This window comes from Gekko japonicus, unplaced genomic scaffold, assembly GCF_001447785.1.
Source record: "Gekko japonicus isolate JY-2015 unplaced genomic scaffold, Gekko_japonicus_V1.1 scaffold2538, whole genome shotgun sequence".
In the NCBI taxonomy this organism is placed as follows: Eukaryota; Metazoa; Chordata; class Lepidosauria; order Squamata; family Gekkonidae; genus Gekko; species Gekko japonicus.
The window spans coordinates 8863-33866 of NW_015170966.1; the positions used below are offsets into that span (position 1 = coordinate 8863).

The following is a 25004-nucleotide window of genomic DNA, read 5'->3' on the forward strand; positions in this document are numbered from 1 at the left end:
GGTTCGTTTGAGGGTTTGGATGACTTTGACCGGAGAAGGGGGGTCATATGGGCGAATGTGAACGAAGTTCGTGATTCAGCAGAAGCAGGGGTATATTCAGAGATGGGGCGCAACGTTTCTATAGATTTTTATTTTGTAGTAGGTTTTGGACACGAGCAGCCTCAGGAGTACTAGCAATGTCTGGTGGAGTTACTGCAAAATACTTTCCCCTCATTCACAGTAGAGTTTATAAAGTACCAGAATAACGTTATGAGAGTTCTAGCTGAATACAGTAGTAAAGGGAGGGGGGGAAATCCTTGACTGGCCTGCTAGGGATTGCACATGTCTGCATGCTTCTTTTGGTTTTCTTCTTATTTTTTTTTAAAGGATAATTGATAGGAGCAGGTAAGTAGTTTCTCTGACTGTGAGAACTAGGATTTGATTTGAATTAAGATTCAGAGTAGATGCTGGAAGGAAGTCCAGTTCCTTCTTTTGAAAATATGGGCCTCTTGTACGCTTCCCTTCTCTTTTGACCCTGCAACTGTACCCCACTGGTGTACTTAACTAACCCTGTGAGAAAGCCCTTTGCATCATCCTGCCAACTTGGCTTAAATCTGTGCCATTCCCCTGGTGATACACAGAGGAGCTGGAGTGAAATCCCCTTGGTAATAGCTTGCTACTGGACAGGGACATTCAATGCCTGATATTAATGTCTGGCAGTTCTTTTTGAGCCTGCTGTATATTTTTACGCCACACTGATTTATGTTAGGTTATCATATTTGTTTTAACTATTAACAGTTTTTTCAGAGAACAGATTTTGAGGATTTTTATCATCTCCAAATCACTGTGAATTAGCCATTCTGTTCTAATTTACATCTTGATCCTATGTATATTTATGTGAATGTGAGTCCTGTTGGGTTCAGAGAGGCTTAACCTTCTAGCTAAGTAGGCATAGGGTTGGTTGCATTATGATTCAGTTGTGCTTTGGAAGGTTGACAGAAGAAACTTGTTGCATGTTCAGATTTTTATAAGCTTGATCTTTCTGCTATTATGCCAGTTACCAGTAGGATTTACTGTTTAGCATCGTTCAGGTTGTCAGTGAGCCTCAGAAGTGTAATAGTCCTATAATTGTTTGTTTTGTGGACTGTGAGTATTTGCAATATAGTATTCGGGGGGGGGGGAATCAAAGTTGACCTCAGGAATGAATGGGTTTTTTATTACAGCAAAAGATGTGTGCAGTTGAGGGATGCTGCATGCTGTCTTTGTACCTCCTTGCACACCATCACTTCAGGCACTTCTTAGCTCACCTGCCTTTCAGCATCAGAACAGGGCTTGTAGAAAACTGTTTGCAGTGAAGGACTACAGGGGTTTACAAGGCAATGGAGAAGGAAGGGATTTAGTTTCCCTCCCCGACACATACTTTTTGCTGTGAAAATTAGATGCCTCCTTCCTTACTTCATGCTTGAATGTAGCAGACATGTGAACATGAACAATGACTTTTTTCTGTCCTTATGCACTGACCATGTAAAGTACATAATCTGATAGTGCAAATGAGCTAATGACTTCGTGAAATGAGAGATCCTGAATGGAGAGTGAGTTACTTGCTGCATAGGGAAGGCAACATTATGCTTGTAATATGTGCCGTCTAATCCTCTTTATTTGGAAAGCTACTGAGGGATAGCTAGAGTGAGCTGAGAACAAATAAAGTATACTCAGGAAGATAAGTTAATTTTAAAATGCAGTTTAAGGGGTTTCCCCCTATTTATGCTATCTTAATAAACTAGTTAACTTTGCTGTAAAATATTATCATGTATTTCTAAGGTAGTTTTTGCTTTGACAGTCATACAACTGTTCCTTAACATTGAGTTTATTGTCTTTTGAAGCTCATGTTATTGAATTAAATTGTGTCATGGATGATGCTGCTTTGACACTTGGAGCGATAGAGGTTTCTTATTCATCATCTTCAGCAGAATGCACTGTTTCTAGATGTAAACACTCCAGTGAAGAATGGGTAAGCAAAATTACTTAAGTGGAGATTAGTTTACTTAACTGTAAGATTATTTTCATATCACAAGTGTGAATGGAATAATAAACTCATATTGCTGTCAGAAAATTAGGAATAAACGTGCATTTATGATGAAGAAAAGATGAGGCATGTGATAGGAAGAATAACAACACTTGTTCACTTATCTAGAGTTTCTTGTGATAGCCATTACATCTATGACTCCTGGAATGTAGATTGTACTCTGCTTGCAATACTATCAAAGAAAAAAAATCAAGTAAATGTAATTTATTTTTATATATATTCCTATACACCCGTATACAATATGACAGAATAGTTGTTTCCCAGTACTAGAGATCTGAATGAGAGAGAGAAAGAGAGCTTGGGAAAAATTTCTAGGATATCTACTGTACATAGAAAAACACACACTTGTTCTGGAGTAGGAATATGGAGCAATGAATAAATGGGCCTGGGTGGAGCATAAGGACAGTCATGAAGTGGAGGAGGAGATGAAGATAGCAGGGTAGAGGAAATGGGATTATGTAGAGCTCGAGGCTGAGCAGCAGCCTGATCTTGAAACACATGAGGAGTGGAAACATGGTCAGAGTTGAAAGAAATAGGATTACTTTGGCAGCTGTCTTTCAGGATAACTATTTCTAGATGAGAACAGGTTGCCATAATTAACAACAGTGGCTGTGGGTGAATGATTTGGCTTTTAGAACTCACTGAATGGATTGATATCAAAGCGTTTGAGGGAGTATAAAAACAAAAGAGTTGGAAGTCACTTTGGGGCTGTAAACTTGCCTGTGGGAGAGTCATAGTATTGTTCTTCGTAATAAGACAGTCAGGGAAAGACTGTAATAATTAAACATCAATAATTTCACTTTTTTCTTCTTACAATTCAGGATGAATGTTAGTCAGATAATGCACCTATCTGTAGTTAATCATTTCTTTTACTGAAAAGTATTGTGTTCTATAGATGTGTCTTTTTAAACCTCCTTGTAAATAGATCTGTGTATATATGTGTGCTTGATATAGAGTTTTAATCTCAGTTTGATAAACTGCACTTTTAGTTAACGTTCTTTACAGTCCAATCCTATGAAGGTTTACTCAGAAATAAGTCCCATTGAATTTAGTGGAGTTGATTTCAGAGTATACTTGCATAGGACAGGAAAAAAAGGACAACAGTTCTACACAAACTCCATTCACCTCAGTGGGGCTTGTGAAGTATTGTAGTTCCTTATTTGTTCTCTACATTTTGTAATAAATCTGCTGTTCATGCTACTAAAAATTATATTTTCTCAATATATTAACTTATTCTGATCCTTAACACTTTGAAATCTGCTAAGGAGTAGCAAGTATTAAGTAAGTAGCTAGCAAGTATTAAGTATCGGGGAAAAGTTCTTACAGCCTCCTTTCCATAGTAGTTTATGAGTAGAAATGTAATTATAAACACAGTACTTCACTGTCATCAAAACTTAAGCTATCACAATATTTACTCATAAAATTTAATCATTAAAGTAGCAATTTAAAATTATTACAGCTGACTAACCTTGTCAGGCTTTTTATTTTGTAAGTTTAGACCTAGAAATGTATATTTTTTGTGTACATTAGTTGGGTTTTAAAAATTGTGGAAGGTTGGACCTGGGCCATGGTTAAGTCTTAAAAGATTAATCTGTAGGTCAAATTTAATTGGACATCTTCGTTAATCTCCAAGGGTATGATCTGGTTAAAGTTTAAGTCCTATCTACTTTAGTGGGAAAGTTCAGCACATTCTTGAATATCTCTGTTTGGAAAAATGATTTGTAAAAATGCTTAATCTGGTTGTGTCATATGTAGCAAGGGGTTACACTTTTGTTGTGTTGTCTTTGTATACTGCCATTTTTAAAATATGTGTTTCATTATTGTTTTCTAGGGAGAATGCAATTCTAGGCCTACTGTTTTTCGATCAGCCACTTTAAAATGGAAAGAAACTCTACTCGGCAGGAAAAGACCATTTGTGGGACGTTGTTGCTATGTATGCACTCCCCAAAGCAGGGTAAATTGGGTTACATTGGTAACAAATTGAAACAGTATTTTAATAGTTTGCTAAGTTTCAGTGTTAAGGTCATTGTGTGCTCTTATCCTACTCCATATTCTAACTGTATAAGATCCCTCCAGGGTATTAATTGACCCTAAGATGAAAACAGGATTTGTATTTATATCTACATTTGTATCTCACATAAGTCCAAGGAGTTTAAGTAGGCATAAATGATTATACTCATTTTATCAAAATGCCTTAGGCTGAGAATGGATGCCTGACTCAAGGTCACTCACAGTGCTGTCCTAAACAGTCACACCCTTCTAAACCCTTTGAAATGACTTCCTGGCTGTGTGGGACACTAACCATTGTACCACATTGGTCCTCAATATGTATGACATATAAATATTGTGATTATAATATTTTTTCCTGATAAAACTGTCTGTTATTTTCAGGATAAGCTTTTTAATCCTAGTATCCCTTCTTTGGGCCTTCGTAATGTAATCTATATTAATGAAACACATACCCGGTAAGTTGGATTTTTAAAAACAATTAATATTACAGTGGATAACTGTGTCAGAGTCTCATTAACTAAATTGTTAATCTGTTTGTTATGCTGAATTTATTTGATAATATTTTTTGACATTCACAGTATATAAAATATGTAAATATTTGAGAGTGGTTTACAGTAATGAGAACATATGAGAGGCTGTGAAGAATCACAAACAGATTGGTTGAAATTTTCAATGTCTTTAATTTTAAGAATTGTAGTAAGCATCACCCAATACTGTTATTAGTTAGATGAGATTAACTTCAAATGAAAATGGTTGATGCATGTGTTCTTGAAATGTCTGCTATAAACATTCATGCATAATCCCATTGCATTGTTACCATGTGAGGCCTGATGGCAACATCATATATAATCCCACTAGATCTAAGTTGTAATGTTCTACATGAAATAAACAGACACAAACATGGCTTGCCAGGTCAGGAGTCTATTGAGACAGTGGATAGGTTAGTCAGCCTTCTTAATGATTAAGACAAATAGACAAGCCTGTACACTGAAGAAAGACAAAACCTCCACAGGGTTGCTGTCCAGTTTGTGTGTAAGTAAAGCCTTCCATCCTATAACTGGCAATTGCTTGAAACGTGGGCATGAGCAAAATGACTTTCCTCAAGAAATGGTATCTTGGCTTTCTAGGTTTTTTTTTAAAAAAATTATATATATTTTATACACACACACACACACACACACAAAGTCAACTCAATACTATCGCAATATGTACTTCATTAGAAAGAAAAATAATCAAATTTAAATTAGAGGGTTTGAGTGGGCTTTTAAAAGATAAATCTCATTGAATTCTAGGGGGTGAAGAATACCTGATTAAAATTGCTTTGAAAATCTATGCTTTGTATTTGGTGTAAAACTGCAAGAAGTGAAGTAATATTTCCATGCTCCTTTGTAACAACCATTTCAAATCAGCACTGCTTGGGTATTTCTCTTGGATAGTCCTGCTTAGAAAGCAGAGGAACATACATTCCGTCAACAAGACAGCCAGTGTATATGCTAATCTGTAGCAATTTAACAAGCTATGCAACATTTATCTGTTTCAAATGTGATGCTTTTGGTTTTCACACTTCTGTCATGTTGTGTTAGGTTTTTGAAAATGTGTTTAACAATATTTTAGAATTCATTAGGCAGCCATTCAGATTACTGTGATTTTATGATGATGTTTTAGAATTTAACAGCCTGGGGTTTTTTTGCATTGGATATCTTTAATAGGAAGGTAGCTTGTAAGTGCCAAAAGTGAATTAATGCTCAAGAAGTTTTACAAACGTTTATTACAGAAAGCTGACATTTAAGAGACTGTGGTCAAGATCCAAAAACCCTTAATTTTTTCTTTTCATAACTGTTGCATTCTGAATTACAAACTTCCTCATGAAACCACCTTCAGTTTCAAAAGCAATTTGCCTTGTGGCAAAGGGACTGTTTTAGAAGTAGAATTCAAACATCGTTGGGCAAACAGAAGTTGTCACATTGTTATTTGAATTGTGACTGATACATGTGTGTGAGTCAAGAAGAAGGTGTAATTTACCAAAAAGTTGTTTCTCAGTTTACTGTCATTTCTAAAATCTGATTTATTATTAGCTACATTACATTTAAATATTACCTATATGGCTGTTGGTTACATTTGAACTTAAAGAGTTGCTAGCATCCATTTAGACTTTTTTAAGACTTACAAGCTTGGGATTCTTGAGCAGTGTAGGGAGTGTTGTGGAAATCTTTCAAATGTGAAAGTCATGATAACAAACAACTGAGCAAAATGTTGAAATTCCTGGACTCTTGAAAGTTTGTAGAGGCCTTTTCTGGTTTCTAAGGCATTCACAGATGTTACCTGCCCATTTTGAAATTTGTTTCAGTCCTCATGGCACAATCCTAGTTGCATCACTCAGGATGTTTCATGTTTGTCATCAGGTGAAACATTCATATACCTTGATATGTAATTGGGGCAGAGAAAAGGCAAGGTATGTTACTGTTGAGGACCTATATTTAGTCTTCTTTGGTAGTCACTGGGTGACTAGCACCTCTTCTAATTTTTTTAGGTATTTAGTAGAGTTGTCAAAGATCAAGCTCTGGTCTTTTAACTGATATAATCATTTGTGTATTGCCAGTGCCCCAGAATGGGTACCTTTTTGAGGTGTTAAAGGAAGTGTGAGGGAAGTTAATGTAAACAAAAGGTACAGGTCTTTCTTAGGAAGATATTGTTAATGTTTTCTTTTTCATACTTTTACATTTATTACCAGAACCAAAATAGCTTTTAAAAAGGTGTCTCCTTAATTCTTAGCCTCACTAATCTAAGCTCTACCCATACATTTTGTCCCCTACCAGTTAATCCAAAAAAGCATTAGTTGCATGATTTATCAGTTAAAGGTTGTCATCTCAGTATTTACTAGCACTGTGTTCAACTAGGTTTTCTGGAAAGTAGGTTGGATATGATTGCAAAATGGTGTTTTGAATTGACTCTTTCCAGTAGTATGCTTTAATACATAAAAATGTAATGTTACAGGCACAGAGGGTGGCTTGCCAGGCGGCTCTGTTATGTTCTTTTTGTACAAGAACGGGATGTTCATAAGCATATGTTTGCAAATAATGTGACAGAAAATGTGCTGAACAATAGCAGGTAAGAGTGAGAAAACAAAATGTTGTGATTTCAAATTTCCAGTTATGAGTAGCAGTTGTTGGGTTTCTTTGGAATAGATCTTAATAAAGGCCCTTTTGTGAAGCTCCCACTTTTGATCAGTGAGTCCAGCTTTCCCAGCATGCACGATCAGGACACAATGCTTTGCAGCATTGGCTCCCTCATCCTTAGTACCTTCAGATGAACTAGCTAGGGCATTATTGGTGCTTGTGCTAGCAATCTGTGAATTATGTATTTGTACCTATGTCTTTTGTAGTTACAGGAGCACCCCCTCTACTTACTATTGTAACTTATGAAGGCTGCTTAAAATGATACGTTTTAAAAACAATATATAGACTTTTTTGTGTGTATCTGTTCCCCCCCTGTATGTTCTCTAACTTTAAATGTGGAAAATGCAGGAGATAAATATATTTAGGGTGTGGGTTTTAACAAAATACACTTTTGCTGACAAGATGTTCCACAATTTATTACTTAAAAATGAACTAAGTGGCATACTGAGCAGGGAAGTTCTTGTTTCCTTGATTCTTTATGAACATACTAAACAAAATTTAGTGAAATGTACAGCTGGTTCTGTTCTTGAAGTCTGTGTCATAATGTGCCTACATCCTTCTTACAGTATGTATTTTAAGAATCTTTATTTTTGGTTTGTGACTTTCAGAGTGCAGAATGCCATTGTAGAGGAGGCTTTAGAAATGTCTGCTATCAGTGGTTCTGATCAGTTGGACCCCAGAATCCTTGGTAAAGTAAAAAAGAAAGCAAAAAGAATTCTTCAGGAAATGGTAGCAAACGTCTCACCTTGTTTGATCAGGTAATAAGAGCTAGTTTGGGTTTGAGGAAATAGGCTCTGCATTCATAGATGCTTAATTTTGGCCTACTTTCCTGGATTTTTGCTTTAGTTATCTGCGGTGAAAGCTGAACAAAATGTTCCTCTAAGTTTCAAGTTATATTGGCACAACAGTATCTGCTGTTGTTCAAGTCTAAACTGGATTAAAACTAAAACATCTTGCTACTTTTGCTAGGTCTTTGACTCTAAACAGTTCAAGTACCATTTTTACAGTTGTGTGTTATAATATAGCTTAAAACCCTTGTGGTTCTGTGACTATGTAGAATTTTGTGATTGGTTCAGTATTTTGTTCTCTTCTACTGTCGATTGCCTTATCACGGTTTATATTTAAACAGTAATGTATGTTTTAAAGTCAGTACTTACCTATATGTATATTTCTGCTAGGTCAGAATTGTTTTTGATTATAACAGAAGGTAAAATCTGCAAATGAAATATTAATTCTGTTACATGGTTCAACTATTATTACCCCTTTAGGTTAACAGGATGGGTATTACTGAAATTATTCAACAGCTTTTTTTGGAATATTCAGATTCACAAAGGCCAACTGGAGATGGTGAAAGCAGCAACTGAGGTAAAAAAAACACAGAGAATGCAATGTACAAACACAGAATGCATCATACAACCAGACTTGCCATAGCACGCTGCACAACCTGTTGCTATAGTTGACAGCCAAAAAGGCTGAACAGGCAGGACCATTGACTGTGCCCACTGACCAGTTCCTGAAGGCTCAGAGATAGAACTCTTTTAAACAGTAAGAAAGGGAGGATTCCATTGAAGCCTCTAGAATTTGCTACATATCAATTAAATGGCAGTTTGTGTGGTATTTGGAGTGACTGACTGATGTACATAATAAGTTCTGGTCTCTTCTAAAGGCTCTGTTCGTGTTCACAGTGGAGAGGATAGTGATAAAGGGCCTTTTCCCTTTATCTCTGTTCCTGTTGGAGAAGAAGGGGGGGGGGGGTCCCTGCATCCTACAGAGCCAGTGCTATGGGGGCATGATAGTGTTTCCAGCTGGTTGCGTACCTGTATCTTATGGTATTTACTCTATGTAGGGAGTAAAATATCACATCTTCAGATTTCTCTAAACCCGCTGAGAAAGGGCCCCCCCCCCTGCTCTCTGCAGCTTTCCCATGCTGCAGAGTGGTAGTGGGGAAATGGGGAGAAGCTTTAGCTGGCTGTCTAGAGCAGCTCCAGGTGAGCCATCAAGAGCAGCAGGGTGGGGGAAGTCTTGGCTTGTTCTCCTGGAGTTGCTTTGGGCAGCCAGCTGAAGCTTCCTTGCCTATTCTTCCGCTGCTCTCTGCAGCTTGCCTGGAGCTGCTTTGGGTGTGCGAGCTGAGACTCCTTCTTGCCCCGCTTTCAGCAGGTCACCCGGAGCTGCTGTGCATGAGCCCACCAAGGCTTCCCCCCTTGCTTTCGGTGGCTTGCCTGGCACGGCTCCAGAGGGGGCAGGCCAGGCCTGGTGGCAGCTTCGTTTCCCCCACATCTGCCGCTGCCACCAAGACTGTAAAAGTAAGTACAATGTTTGCATGTGTGCAGACAACACTTTTTTATTTGGGGGAGAATGGACCCTCCCCCCATTTTTTTAACGTCAGATTTCCCTGCAAGTCTAGGGTGTCCACCAAATTTGCCGAAACGTCTGTTCAATGCAAATGTGGCCCCGATTTGCAGATATAAGTATCTGCAGATAGGGGTCACACTTGGGAATTATACACACGCAAACACATATTCCATATTTTAAAAGCCCTGAAACGTAAGTTTTATTTTTGCTATAAAATCAGACTAAGCTTTCCAGGCTAAGCCTTCCACATAGCATTCTATGGCAAGGGAAACACATCTACACTTACTTGCAGCAATTGAACTTAGGGCTTTAATGGGTCAAAAGAAAACTTCATATTTCTATATGGAATCAAATAATGTATAAATATAATGGTTTGACTTTAGATTCATTTTAAAATGTTCAGAGCAAAATAGTTTTTAAAGTAACATGTGCAGACTAATGGTGACCCACATGAGTATTGTATCTCCTAGAACAAAGAGAAGCTGTAATATTTGAATGAAAACTATGTTGTGGATTGCAAATTGTCTAGTTTATTAGATGGAGCAGGTTACCCCTACTGCCCCTGTAACCAAGTTGCAAAGTACTGTATAATGTGTACTAAGAGTTTATAGGGCCCCAAGCCCTATATAGGAAGAAGTATCTTGTACTATAAAAATGTTGTATTAATACAAATTTAATTTAAAACATAAGACAAGATGCACATGTCAGTGAACAAATTTACAGGGTCTAATATCAATAGATATGAATGCATTCCATATAATCTAGTATTTCTGAGTAAATATACATTCTTAAATATAGGTTTAGATAACAGTCACAATATCCAGTGACAATGGTGAGAATAAATAGCATAACCACTGGTAGGAGTGATATTACATCGGCAGACAGCTAGCCAAACTCCATTTTGATTGTGGGTTGAATCTCGTTGAATAGGTCTATGTGCAGAGTAGAATGATTTCCCCCTCCCATGGCAACCCTAACCCATGTACTTCTCCTGGGGGGGTCTCCTTGCCCCGAGAAGCAGCATTTGGGGTGGCATTTTAGGCTGCAGTGAGATGGGGGATGGTGAGAAAGTTGCTTTGTGAGCAGAAATCCTACCACCTGTGATAAACCTCAACAGCATCCAAGCTAAAGACTTCTTTAAAAATAGAAACAAATATTTTGTGTGTTATCTGTCTGTGTTACTGTACAACAGTGTTCAGTTTGAAAGAAGACTCTTTTGTCCCAAATCCATAGTCACAATTCAGATCACTGTAAAAACTTTAATGCCCTGCAAGGGGCAGCTATATCAACCAGCTCCTGCTGTTAGAAGGTCAGATCAAAAGTTGAATCCAGAAGCAGCAGCAGGACCTCAAGCAGTACAAATTCTCTCTCCCCCCCCAACTTACAGTTCAGTGCCTTCAATGCCCTTTTTAGTGGGTTTACACCCTTACAATTTACGAAGTAGTAATATTCTCATACCTGGGGAGTTCCCTGAGTATATAGGACCCCTTATCTATGACCCTGTTTTTATGTCATACAGGGTGCGTTCAGACGGGGGCTTTACAACGGTTAGGGTGCCGGTTCCAACCGGTGTACTTACGGGCGTTCAGACAGCGAACATCTGCCTCCCGTCCCTAACAGTTGTAAATCCTTTTAAACCGTTGCACTCTGCCACTAGGTCCGAAGTGGTGGTAAACAGAGTGCAACGTTTGAAAACGGTGCACCCCGGCGTCTGATCGCTCTCCTCCGTTGCGCAGCCACTTCTGTCGGAAGCCTAAGGCTTCCGGCTTTCCCCCACCATTTTTTTTTAAAAACTAGGGGATATGCGCTCAGGCGAAGCTTCGCCCTGAGCGTTTGTTAAAATAATAATAAAAAGCCCTTACTTTACCGTCCCGGAGAAGTCCGGGACTTAAGCGAGGCCAGGTTGGGCTTTAAACTTTAAAGGTAAGTGCTTACCTTTAAAGTTTAAATGTAAGGGGGGGGGTTGAGCATGCGCAAAAATCGCCATTCTCTGAATGGCTGCCTGTGCGCATGCTCAAACAGTCCTTTTTAAAAAAAAAAACGCCGACGCCCGTAGCGTGTGAGCGGCCGTCCACCGGCAGGCTCCGCAGACAGGAGGGTGAGTCTGATCGAGTTTATGCCGGCAGAAACGCCCCGTCTGAACGCACCCACTGATTGTTGTTATAGGGACTGAAAGAAATAATTGGGAAATTCTCCTCCCCTGCAGGATGTTGTAAGTACTCAGGGATTTGAGCAGCCCAGTTTCTCTTGTCTCTCTACCCACCCACCCTAACTTTAACTGACTTTTCCGCTGATTTTATGCTCTGTTTTAGATTGCTTTTTCATTTGGTTCATATGCGAAGTCATATTTTTCTGCATATGAGTTTGTCAAATGTGTAGCTTAACTGTGGGTGGCCTGACTTTGCTATTTTTGCAGAAGCCACACATTTTACTCTTAAATAATGGAATAATTGCTATACAAGAAATATACTATTTTAAAAGAGCTTGTTTCAAGTGGTATTATGCAATGTTTTACATAATTTTATTCAATGAAAATAAAATGATAATTTGCATGTAGTCAAAAATCTTACTAGATTTGAGATACCTAACAACATTTATAAGTAAAACAACTTAGCATATTTACTGTTATTTGTAGTATAACTGTTGTGTATTGTAACTGTCAAACACTAAAAAGTGAAAAATACCTCTGAATCATTTTATTTAAATCTGGAATACCTAGTCAGCTTTTTGTGTAATCTTTTTTTCTTCATACAGCTAAATTTGCCACTTATCTTCCTACCTGTTCACAAATCTCATATCGACTACCTGCTTCTCACATTTGTTCTTTTCTGCCACAACATCAAGGCACCCTACATTGCAGCAGGGAATAACTTGAACATCCCCATTTTCAGGTAATGTTGTGCGTGCCTTCTATTTGATGATGGCCATGTTAATACCTTACCAAAATCTAAAGAAAGCTAACATCTGTATCCTAATTTAGTAGATTTGTTCTACAAACAGTAGCACCTTCCTCTTGTGCAAGGTGCTTTTCCCTTAATCAAGAAGGTGCAAAGAACTTCTTGCATCAGGGTACCCAACCCATATAGTCCGTAGGACCCAACCAGTGTTCCCTCTAAGCTGAGTTAGTGTGAGCTAGCCTCCAGTGCACAGAGTTTTGTCTCAGCTCAGGAAGGATGGCTCCAGAGCAAACTAATTTATGCAGTAACCAAATTGCTCACTCACAATTTTAATGCCAGTAGCTCACAAAGTAGAATTTTTGTGCACAAGACTCCACAGCTTAGAGGGAACATTGGACCCAACCCATTAAAAATATGGTATTCAGTTGTTGCAGCATGTTGTCAAGTGAACACAGTCAAGATGCAAGTTGTAGTATTACTTTGAAGTTCATTTTTTTAAAAAAAACCTAACACCATTATTGAAATTCTAAAAAACTGTATTGAAGCTGCTACAGGTTTTAGCTGCAGCCAACCAGTGGCACCATATTGGGAATCCATGCTTCCATCTGAATAAATCATTGTTAAAGCATGAGGGCCATTCCACAAGATTATTTACAAAGTCCAAAAGGTTTATATAAATGATCCATGTCCCGACTAGCAGGCAGAACAGGTACCTGAGCAGAGAGACAGTGCCAGCAGAGTCCAGAAAGCAAAGTCAAAGCCAGTTCCAAGGTCAGTAATCTGTTAGGTGCAGACAGGTCCAAGAAGCAGAATCCAAAGGCAGTCCAAGGTCAGTCCGAATATCACAAGGTGCAAGGAAGGAGTTGTGGTTGCTGGGCTCACAGAGTTGTGATTCATTGCTTCCACAGCTGGAAAAAGGCATGCCAGCTTGGTTTAACTAAGCCTCTCACAATGAGCTGAGTTAAGCAAGGCAAGGTCCTGTAATCACTTAGGACTGCTGTCAGCCAAATGCTAGTGTTGAGCCAAGAGATGCACACTGCACTTTCTCTCTGTAAGTTGCCGGTGATTTCGCTCCTGGCGTTGGTCTGCTAATGAGGGGGAATCTGAGGTCTCCTGCCCCAGCTGTTCTTCATCAGTCTCATCCATAGTCTGTCTGGAGGAGTCAGCTTCAGCTGTCAGTATTGAATCAATCGTGGAGCTCCTGGCTTTCCTCAGCTGCTTCTTGTGAGCTGGGCCCAGGCTCTGCAGGACTCAAGGAGTCTTCCTCCTGGCTGAGTTCTGACTGGTCAAGCTGACCCACGACATTCCAAATCCATCCAAATTATCAACCAAGGTCTGGATATCCTGTTTCGAAAGAGATCTTTCTCAAAATGCATTATCTAATAAAATTGTCCTAGTTAAACATCTATATTATAAATTCATGATATGTTAATAATAAGCAACAATTCTTTCTCCCGATTTATATCATATTGTTTTGCGATATATTTAGTATAGTATATGTGCTGCCGAACACAACAATATGATGTGACATTGATCAGAATGTTGAATTTATAGTATGGATGTTTATTTATGAAAACTCAATTAGATAATGTATCTTGAGAAATATCTCTTTCGAAACCTTTGGACCTTTGTTGATGAATTTGGATGGATTTGGATCATTTAAAAACCTTTTGGAATTTGTAGATAATCTTGTGGAATAGCCCTCATGCTTTAATAATGACTTTTGAAATCGGTGAATGACTATGATTGTATTTAACAAAGAGGACCTGCATTTGAGTTGGACTTTTTGTGTGAGATGGACTATTTACAGGAATATTTTTGAAATGAACTGCATATAGAATGACTTCAAATACAATTGCTTTATTTTGGACTTCAATGTGATTTGTGTATCCTTTCTATGAGATTATAATAGTACATAAGGTTTCTTTCACGGTTTGATTGATGTTGTTTTCTTATCACTGTGGTCCCATTTGTTTTCTGTCCATCTGAATAAAGATATATCCTACTAGTTCTTTGAGGCTGCTTCTCATACCCAGGAGAATGAGAGCCATTTCAGCATGGTGTAGTCCCATGTTACAGAGGTGCAGATGTGAATAATATGATCACATGGAGAGTGCTATTGGCATGGGTCTTCCCATGGGATTGGCATTCTTTAAGAAGAAAGGGTACTCATTGTGAAGAAAGCTATCCATTCATTTGGTAATACTCTGGTGTATACTTTCCATAGTTACATCTGTGTACTCCTGCTAAGTAGAATCATACCACGTTTGAGAACCTCCTGTACTTCTGTAGGTACATCTGTGAAAGGCACCCTTATCAGATATAGTAGAGCTTTTGTTCCAGTGCCATGCATGCACTTGGTATCAGTGCTTGGCTAATCCCTTATTATGTAAATTGTAATAAAATGTTATTGTGTAACTTTGAGCACTCAAGTGCTCATCAATAAATGACAGAGTTGGCAGAGACTATAATTCTTAGTATCAATTACATAGTTCAGTTGGGGAGAATGTACATATTGCACAATTGTTTCACATTAATTGGGTTTACTTACTGTTCTCACAGAGTGTTTTAAAGCATAATATAGATTTCAGTTACTTTTTTCAAATTGTGGTTTATTTTAGGATTTAGAAAAACGTTAAAGCTTTTGAGCATTATGTATTAGCATGTTTATTAAGGCAATTATTTCATTCATTAAGGAACCCATTAGGAGGCATGTAAAATGAGTAATAAAGTTTGAATTCTGATTATGAAATGGAATTCAGTAAACTATTTGTTGCAAGGCACAGGATGGCCTCCAAATTTATGCTGCTCAATCTTGAGGCCACCAGTTGCACAATACTTAATGTGCAAAAACATGCCTGTGTGGCTGAATCAGTGGCTGAATTAGTACATATCTCTAGTTCAAGGCACTGTTAATTAGGAAATGGTAGTAACACTTGGATGAATTTAAACATTATTATGACACTCGCTAGCTGATCAGAAAGTAGCAACAATATATAAGAATGTTTGAAGCTGAACTAGATAATTAATTAAGGTGGTACATATTGTCATGAATTTTTTGCCAATATTGTCATGCCTTGGCTCTGCACATCTAAGTTTTGTACAGTGCCAGTTTGGTGTAGTGGTTAAGTGTGCGGACTCTAATCTGGGACAACCAGGTTTGATTCCCCATTCCTCCATTTGCACCTGGCTGGATGACCTTGGGCAAGCCGTAACTCTGATAAGAGCTGTTCTTGAAAGAGCAGTTTCTGGCAGAGCTCTCTCAGCCCCACCTACCTCACAGGATGTCTGTTGTGTAGAGGAGAGGGGAAAGGAGTTTGTAAGCCGCTCTGAGACACCTTTGGGTAGTGAAGGGCGGGGTATAAATCCAATCTCCTCTTCTTCTTGTGCATGGTGTCAGAACTAGAGTTAATCTACAGCTTTCTTGTGTGAGGGAAATGGTGAGGAAGTTGTACTTTTCTAATCAATATCATTTGTGGATTTATATTTTCTGTTAAATATTAGTTAACTCACTAAAACGATCAGTGAAGAAATATTTCTTTATCTGTAGCACCTTGATCCATAAGCTTGGAGGGTTTTTTATTCGGCGAAAGTTGGATGAAAGGCCTGATGGCCGTAAAGATGTTCTGTACAGAGCCTTATTACATGTGGTATGTACTCTTCCCTACTTTAAATTTGAAATTTATTTCTGAACTTATCTAAGGTGGCTTTAGTGTGTGTATGGGTGGGGAGGGTTAGAGATTTAAGTCAAAAGACAGAGGCCTGCTATTGAATACATTCCAGACTGAATTGTGAAAACAAAACTGTGTGTTCTAAGAGTGTTTGTTGTTATTTTGTTCTTATTATTATTTATTAGACTTATTGTTTGCCCCATCCCAACTTGCACCAGGCTCTGGGTGATTTACAGTATGTCATTAAGCCTTAGATGCAATATAAAAACATCAAATATCATAAAGTTGATGACATTAAAACAATTTAAAACAAATTCAAATTTAAGGTGGCGTCAGTAGGAACTATACAATTGAAGGGTTTTTTGGGGGGGTGGGATGGGAATCGGTGCCGGCCATGTTGGAAAACCGTCGCTGCCCCTAACCAAAAGCCTGGCAGAACATCTCTGCCTTGCAGGCCCTGTGGAATTGCATGAAGTCGCACAGGGCTCTGACCGTAGTAGGCAGAGAGTTCTACCAGTGGTTTCTGGTTGTTTTGATGTGCGATCTGTACTCTGGACAAAAGGCTACTCTTAGGACAGAATATGGAGAAACAGAATGGTTTCAAGTTGGCAAAGGTGTCAGACCAGGATGTATTTTATCTCCCTGTCTGTTACATAAGAACGTAAGAGAAACCAATTTTGGATCAGGCCAGTGGCCAATCCAGTCCAACACTCTGTCACACAGTGGCCAAAAATACCATGTGCCATCAGGAGGTCCACCAGTAAGCCAGAACACTAGAAGTCCTCCCACTGTTGCCTCCCCCCAACCACCAAGAATACAGAGCATCACTTGCCCCAGACCAAGAGTTCCTATCTATACCTTGTGGCTAATAGCCACTAATGAACCTCTGCTCCATATGTTTATCCAATTCCTTCTTGAAGCCGTCCATGCTTGTAGCCACCACCTCCTCCTGTGGCAGTGAATTTCATGTATTAACCACTCTTTGGGTGAAGAAGTACTTCCTTTTATCTGTTCTAACCCAACCGCTCAGCAGTTTCATTCAATCCATATGCAGAACATATCATAAGAAAAACTAGATTAGATTTAGATGAAAGTGATATGAAAATCAGTGGACGGAACATAACAATTTGAGATATGCAGATGATACCACACTACTGGCAAAAATAAGTAAAGACTTGAAATTACTACTGTGATGGACTGTCAAGGGTTAATGCCTAACAGTCTGAGAACCTTTGAGTGACAGGCAGTTCAAACAGAATTCGGTGGAGACAATTAAGAAAGGACAATTGGGAACTGACAGTTGAAGAAGAGGAAGTTAAGCACTCACTGTGGACTGGGTAGGAGGCAAAAGGAGTGAGAGGATCAGAGACAATCCCAATTCAAGCCTAAAAGGAAAATTGCTTCTATTGAAGAGACATAATCCCTGCCCAGTGAAAAGGGAGATAGCTCTTAAAAAGAAGAGTGATCCCTGGTCTATGTATATGGAAGGATTTCGGAAACTTGATTGTATGTTCCTGCCTTCGTCTTTAAGTCCGTGAAACTCAGAAACCTATGTTTGAGTGTTTAAGCAGAAACTTCAAAGTTTTAAAAGACCGTTTTGAATAGTAGAAACACTTGTTGACAACAGATTATCTGAGTGTTTAAGCAGAAACTGAAAAGACAGCCTCTCTCTTCAAAGTTTTAAAAGACCGTTTTGAATAGTAGAAACACTTGTTGACAACCGATTATCTGGATTTAGTGTGATTACAAAATTACCTCAGTTTTATTATCGGTTCACCTACCCCTGATTCCACCTGACCTTTTCTCCTCTAAGTTAAATAAAACATTTTACTTATTTTGAACTTTCAAGAGCCTCTTGTGTGATTTTTTTTGTCTCTTCCTTTAGTTCTCTGGGTGCACTCTCTCCCTCTCCCCCTCTCCCCATAGACAAACAAATAAGAAGAAATTAGATACAGGGGCTGCTCAGCAAGAAAGAAGGGGGAAAAGGATAAATCCTGTGTATGAGGGAGGTAGGAGAGTGAGATCGTCATAACTACTGATGAAAGTTAAAGCAGAAAATGTCAAAGCAGGATTACAGGTGAACATCAAGAGACCAAAAGTAATGACTGCAGAGGAATTTCAAAATTACAAAATGGCTGATGTTGAACAAATTGAAATTGTTCAAGATTTTCCATTCCTTGACTCCATCATCGACCAAAAGGGAGACCACAACCAAGAAATCAGAAGGAAATTGAGATTGGGAAGAGAAAAGAGCGGCCATGAAGGAGCTAGAAAAGATTCTTAAATGTAAGGATGTGTTGCTGGCGACCAACATTGTTAATTCATTCCACAGTATTCCCCATTACTATATATGGTTGTGAAAGTTGAACAATTAAGAAAGTTGACTGGAAGAAAGTAGATTTTTTGGAATGTAGTTGTGAAGGAGAGTTTTATGAATACTGTGGATCGGTAAAAAGACAAATACAGGGGTTCTAGATCAAATCAAGCCTGAACTCTCCCTAGAAGCTAAAATGACTAAATGGAGGCTATTATACTTTGGCCACATTATGAGAAGACAAGAGTCACTGGAAAAGACAATAAGACTAGGAAAAGTTGAAGGCAGCAGGAAGAGAGGAAGATGTAACATGAGATGGATTGACTCAATCAAGGAAGCGAAGGCCTTTAGTTCTCAAGACCTGAGCAAGGCTATCAATAATAGGATATTTTGGAGGTCATTAATTCATAGGGTCACCATAGATCTTAATGGCACTTAACACACACACACACACACATAATAGATGTAGTCTGCCTTTTTCGCTGACACTCAAACTAAACAGATAATGAAGTAGATGATACATACAGAAATGCTCTCTTGAATATTTTCCTTTTTCACATTCTACAAAATGATACAATTGTGGGGCCTTCCTGACCTCTTCAGGTAGGCTGTTCTGCAAACTAGGAGGCCACAACAGAATGCATGTATATGGGCAGGGTGGTGCCTTCAGAAAGTGCTGTTCAGATGAGTGAAGCTCATATGTTAGAACATGGTAGCAGAGATGGTCCCGCAGGTATATGGGCCATGAAGAGTTCTGTATGGATGACCAGTTCCTTGAATTGAACCTGGTAACTGACCAGCGACCAATGGAGTGATTGCAAGTGTATGTGCATGTGCTGTGTATGCTCTGGCTAGACATGTGGTGGATCCTGAGGTATATTGTATATGGTTTAATTGATACAACGTGCTGTGTGGTAGAGATTAGGGTGTGTGAAAAAAGCAACCTGTATTTTTCGGGTTCAGGTATATTGAACCCATAATATGGGTATTTGGATTTGGTAAATATTTGGGATTGCCAATTTTTTCCGTACCCATTATACCCAATGAGGACCATTATACTCAGTGGTCCCCATAGGTTATAATGGAGAATTGATTGGAGGTATCAGGCTTCGGGGGTTGTTTTTTGAGGTAGAGGCACCAGATCTGCAGTATAGCTGCTGGTACTTCTGCCTCAAAAACCTCCTCAAATTTCAAAAAGATTGGACCAGGGGGTCCAATTCTGTGGGTCCCCAAAGAAGGTGCCCCCATCATCCATTGTTTCCAAAAGGATTGCAGTCCCTTTAAATGCCTTCTTGCGACTCCATGGCAAGTGAACTCCAAAAGCTTTTAAAGGGCTTGCAGTTCCTTTAAATGCTTTTTCTCCAAGCTGAGAGTTCACTCCAAAGACAGTTAAAGGGACTGAGAGCCCTTTAAATGTCCTTTAACTGTGGCTATCCAGCGGTCCTGAAACATCCCAAATATATTCAGGATTTTTCGGGTCAGCCATTTTCAGATAGCTGAATAAGTAGCCCACGCCAACTGGCTGAAAAAATAGTCAGAAAATACCAATAATATATATATATATTTTTGGCTCCGTTTATGCCAAATGTACATTGCTAGTATAGACTATTCATGATTTATACTGCAACAATTTAAGGACACCTGTGGTCTTGCTTTACCATTTGTCTATGTGTAATCTCAATAAAACTAAATCAGTGCATGTGGATTAAAATAACAGTGTCTTGATCTAAGTGTATTTTACTAAATGCCTTGCTAGAAATTGCTAGAAATCTTATTTGAGTTCCCACTGATGTGTATATTCATTTCCCACAACAAATTGATTTTCCAAGAGAATGAAGAGCAAAAATCTAGAAATGAATTATTTACAGTCTTGGTTCTTATCTTTTGTGTAATGGATGTGTGTTACACATCATTGTAAATTTAAACAAATCTGAGGTGTGAATTCATATTTCATCCAAAAAACCAATCTAGTTTAGTGATGGCAAGAACAGATTAGTACTTTTTCCCTTTTTCTACTGGAGTGAGTAACTCCTGATTGATCACATATCCTTGAATGAACTCGTGCACAAAATTTAGTCAGGATATTTGATGATCCCCCTAAATCTAGCAGGTCTGCTTGGTTGCATCTGTCGCCTCTGTTTTTCATTTGTAGCACTCACCCTACATATTAGATTTTTGGACGCTATTTGGCAGACACCCTCTGTTATTGTGTGTGTTTTTTCAACAGGAAATGTAACACTTTTTTGTTTAAAAGGCATTCTGTGTTTAATGGGTTATAGCTTCTCTGTTGGACACTGTGTAGTTGTGTGAGCTGATTTAACTGTTTAGTTTTAATTATCTTGTCACTTTCATTTATAGTGTAAACCACTCTAAAGCAAAGAATGAAGGACAGACATTTATAAATAAAAGAAAATAAACTTGTGTCCAATTGTGTTGTTGCCCACTCTTCTAGCATGTCCAAGAGTTGCTTCGACAGCAGCAGTTTTTAGAGATATTCCTGGAAGGCACACGATCTCGGAGTGGAAAGACATCTTATGCGAGGGCAGGCCTGTTATCTGTGGTGGTGGATGCTCTTTATACAAATGCTGCTCCTGATATACTAATTATACCAGTGGGGATATCCTATGATAGAATAATTGAAGGACATTATAATAGTGAACAACTGGTAAGAGAGTTTGGAATGCTGTTATTTGCTTTGATCTTTGAATGCTTTCAGTGATAACAGTTTTGGTGATTTTTGAACTACAAATCTGAATTTCATTTGTAACAAGAATGTGAGGGAAAATGACATATAAATTATTATTAAGCAAGTATTATCCAAATAGATGCCTAGTATGACAAAATGTCCTGACCTGGATTGCCCAGGCTAGCCCAGTGTCATCAGATTTTGGAATTTAAAGCAGGGTCACCCCTGGTTAGTACTTGGATGGAAGTGCTTTGTGGAGGCAGGCCGTGGCAAACCACCTCTGAATGACTCTTGCCTTGGAAACCCCCTGAGGGGTCACCAGAGGCTAGCTGTGGCTTGACGGCATTTTCCAGCACTATGACAAAATAGCCATGAGCCATACATGATAGTATGGTGGTAGAATTTTAGAATGTGATGGTGTGGATTCTATTTCATTTTAATATTAAATGTAATTTGCTTTTCAATGTTTTGTAAAATAGGGAAAGCCCAAGAAGAATGAAAGCCTGTGGAGTGTAGCCAGAGGAGTCTTCCGAATGCTACGGAAGAATTACGGATGTGTTCGAGTAGATTTTGCCCAGCCATTTTCCTTAAAAGTAGGTTGTCTTCTCTAGAAGTCTGTACTGCTAAGGTCAGATTTGCTTGTGAAAATAACAGCATCCTGTTGGATGGATCAGTTGTCCATTGATCCCAGGATCCTTTCCTCAAACAGTAGCCACATCTGAACAGTTGAAGCAATTCCTAGTAGGCTGCAGTGCTTTTCTATGCATAGACTTTGTTAGTGGCAGTCATGTGTATGAGAGAATAAAGAGGAACCTTAGATTAAGCCTGTTTTATTAAAACAGGTAACTATTGTCAGAACTGACAATGCTGACCATCTACATGGTTTGAAACACATTGCTGGATATCTGTTTTGGTACCATTCCCATTATCCCTGATCAATTCTTTTAATCTATATCCTGAATATTTTGACTTGCCTCCTCATGATTCAGTTTATTTTGTTGACTCATTATCTGTCTGTATTCATTATTGAGCTCTTAGGAGACAGTACAGAATTATTTCTATGTAACAGCTTTCTTAGTAAAACTGACTTTCAGATTGATTCACTGATTCTAACAGAGCCATATGTTTACCTTTATAAGAAAATACTGCCTATAGCAACATGCTAACAGATTTTCTAAGGGAAATACTCCTCTTTCCCCCCTCCCCCTGGATTTTTGATACATTCAAAATGTACGTACAAATCTTGTCAAGCTACACCCTATTGCACTTTCCACCAATCCCTGCCAATTACTCCTACTATCTTCACCACTTCCAACTGTGGAAGCCTTTCCCAACAGCTATGATAAGTAAGCAGCCTTCATGTTCAGAGGTGATACAACAGGTACTAGGAACAAACAACAGGGAAGGCCACAGTCTTCATGCATTGCTAGTAAATTACCAGTGGCATTCATACGGCTGCTGTTAAAAACAGTGCTTATCTCAGCAGATTTTGGCCTGATCCAGCAAGGGCATTCTATTGTTTTGTGCAGCAAACAAAACCAGTAACCAGGAAATATTTGTCTCTTAAATTCCCCACTCTTCTCACCCCAACCAATAAACAACCCCCCATTTTTTCACTCATACTATCTTTGTCTCTCACAGTCTGCCAGCTGTTTATAATTCATGCAGGCAAGCCAATCCTTTTCTTGTTCTATCTCTTAGTATCCAACAATGGCACAAACTTTTAAAGATGGGTAGCCTCCTGTCAAGCCAGCAGCCACCCACTTGTGTGTCCTGATGACTTACCTTGTCTTCTACACTACCAAAGTTGTCTTTGCAGGCAATGAGGACCCAAAGCAACTTACATCATTGTTCTCTCCTCCATTTTGTTCTCGCCTCATTTTGTCTTCACAACAGCCTTGTGAAGTAGGTTAGGCTGAGAGTGTGAGTGGCCCAAGGTTCCCCCAGTGAGCTTCTATAGCACAAGTGGGAATTTGAACCCGGGTCTCCCAGATAGTAGTCCCAACATTCTTAACTGCTACAGTATACTGGCTCTCCAGTGTTCCTCTTTATGTAGTGGCCTATCTGCTGTTAGTGCAAGATGACTGTATAGAGAACATTAAAACATTGATACATCTTCTGCATCAGTTACTTGTAATTTTCGGTGTAGGTGTTAGAGGTAGAGTTAGATAGACATATATTTACCTATCCTAGTGGCATTTGCTGGTTCTCTATATTGGTTGGTTAGAGTATACTCTCAAGGCGACTTTGTTAGTGAGTTAGCCTTTGAAAACTGCATTTAACATTCCACAAGGAGTATACAAATAATTCTGTATATTTACAGGAGTATTTAGATGGTCAAAGCCAAAAACCTGTGCCTGCCCCCCTTTCTTTGGAACAAACTCTCTTACCAGCTGTACTACCTTCAAGGTAGGTATAGAATTGTGGGATTTATAACAGTACTATAACGGTGATATTTTTTACTAAATATACTGATATTTGAGAACTGTGCTAAATTGCCTTAACATACTGAATTAAAGCAAATTTCATGAATTTACCCAATTTAAAATTCTGTTGAGATTCTTCACAAAGAAGAAAATTGGTCTGTTTAGCTCCATGTTTTCTATTCTGATTGATACTGTGGAGTTAGGCTAATAATCCAAGAGAGGTCTTTTGCAACATCTGAGATTCTGTAACCAGAGATGCTGGGGATAGAACCTGGGACGTCCTCATGCCAAGCATATGTACTACCACAGAGCCAAAGGTTACCTAGCAACTGATTGCCTTTCTCTACTTTTGCTCATGGTACTCTCCTGTTCCTAGGCATCGTTCCAAATACATTTCCCTATTCTTACCATAGTGGATCCTGAACCAAGGACCTGAGGAGTGTCAGACTTCCGTTATTCCTGTGTATGGATCAGCTCTATAGGATCATGTGATATTTATTTATTTGACAACTTGTTGTTGTTGTTGTTCAGTCGCACAGTCGAGTCCGACTCTTTGCGACCCCATGGACCAGCTCCCTCCAGGCCTTCCGGTCTTGTACCTTGCGCCAGAAAGCTCATTTCAATTCAAATATAGTTCCTAGGCAGACCCCTTTCCAGTACAAGACATATTTAAATTCTGCATCTGCAATGCATCATATAATGATATATGCATTTTAATAAAAATATAAATTTTCCAGAAGTTTCTGCCAATACCAGGTGAAGGGAAAAGCTGCTTTTTAATTTAAGCAAGTACCATCAAGTTATATCTTAGAAGTTTAAGCAGTGGGTTATGTATTTTTCTAGGCCTAATTATGTAGTAGAAGAAGGTACAGAAGCTGCCGTTCCTGATTCCAGGGATTTGACCTGTGAGCCTTTGAGAAGACAATTAATAGCTAACTTGGCAGAGCACATAATGTTCAGTAAGTATTTTATACAGATCTGATGCGATATCTTCTCTGCCTCATTGTGTGGCAGGAATTTGCTCTTTCCATACACCATCCCTTTCTTCTCAAAATGGATTTTCATGTGGAAGTATATTCTAGAACTAGCTTCTTAGCTGGAATTATTTCATTTGCTGCATTTTATACTTTTGAGGTGAGTGGTAACTTGCTTTAGCTATAACTATTTAGTGTCTTCTGTATAACAACAAGATGTGAGGCAGGCCATAGTCAGTTGTAAATATATAGAATTGGCTCACTCAGATGCACTACATCAGTGGTTCCCAAATGTGTTCAGGCCACCGCCCCTTGGCTCCATAAATCTATCCTTAGTGCCCCCTACTCTACTCTATAAAAAAGAATTATTCACAATAGCTGTTTGCACTGCTCACGAAGAAAGATAATAACAGTAAATTCAAAGGAGCAACAA

General features: G+C 38.7%; 1 protein-coding gene across 1 annotated transcript in view; it reads left to right on the top strand.

Moving 5' to 3' along the window:
• The window catches only part of GPAM (glycerol-3-phosphate acyltransferase, mitochondrial), a 50916-nt gene that overhangs the window by 488 nt on the left and 25424 nt on the right, over positions 1 to 25004 (top strand). Inside the window, exons 2-13 of the mRNA XM_015418934.1 lie at positions 1863 to 1990; positions 3897 to 4019; positions 4457 to 4530; positions 7070 to 7183; positions 7860 to 8009; positions 8520 to 8616; positions 12358 to 12494; positions 16051 to 16150; positions 20938 to 21150; positions 21651 to 21764; positions 23495 to 23580; positions 24441 to 24556. Of these exons, the coding sequence (XP_015274420.1) occupies positions 1889 to 1990; positions 3897 to 4019; positions 4457 to 4530; positions 7070 to 7183; positions 7860 to 8009; positions 8520 to 8616; positions 12358 to 12494; positions 16051 to 16150; positions 20938 to 21150; positions 21651 to 21764; positions 23495 to 23580; positions 24441 to 24556 (1426 nt within the window). The 5' untranslated portion in view covers positions 1863 to 1888. The remainder of the gene's footprint in view (positions 1 to 1862; positions 1991 to 3896; positions 4020 to 4456; positions 4531 to 7069; positions 7184 to 7859; positions 8010 to 8519; positions 8617 to 12357; positions 12495 to 16050; positions 16151 to 20937; positions 21151 to 21650; positions 21765 to 23494; positions 23581 to 24440; positions 24557 to 25004) is intronic.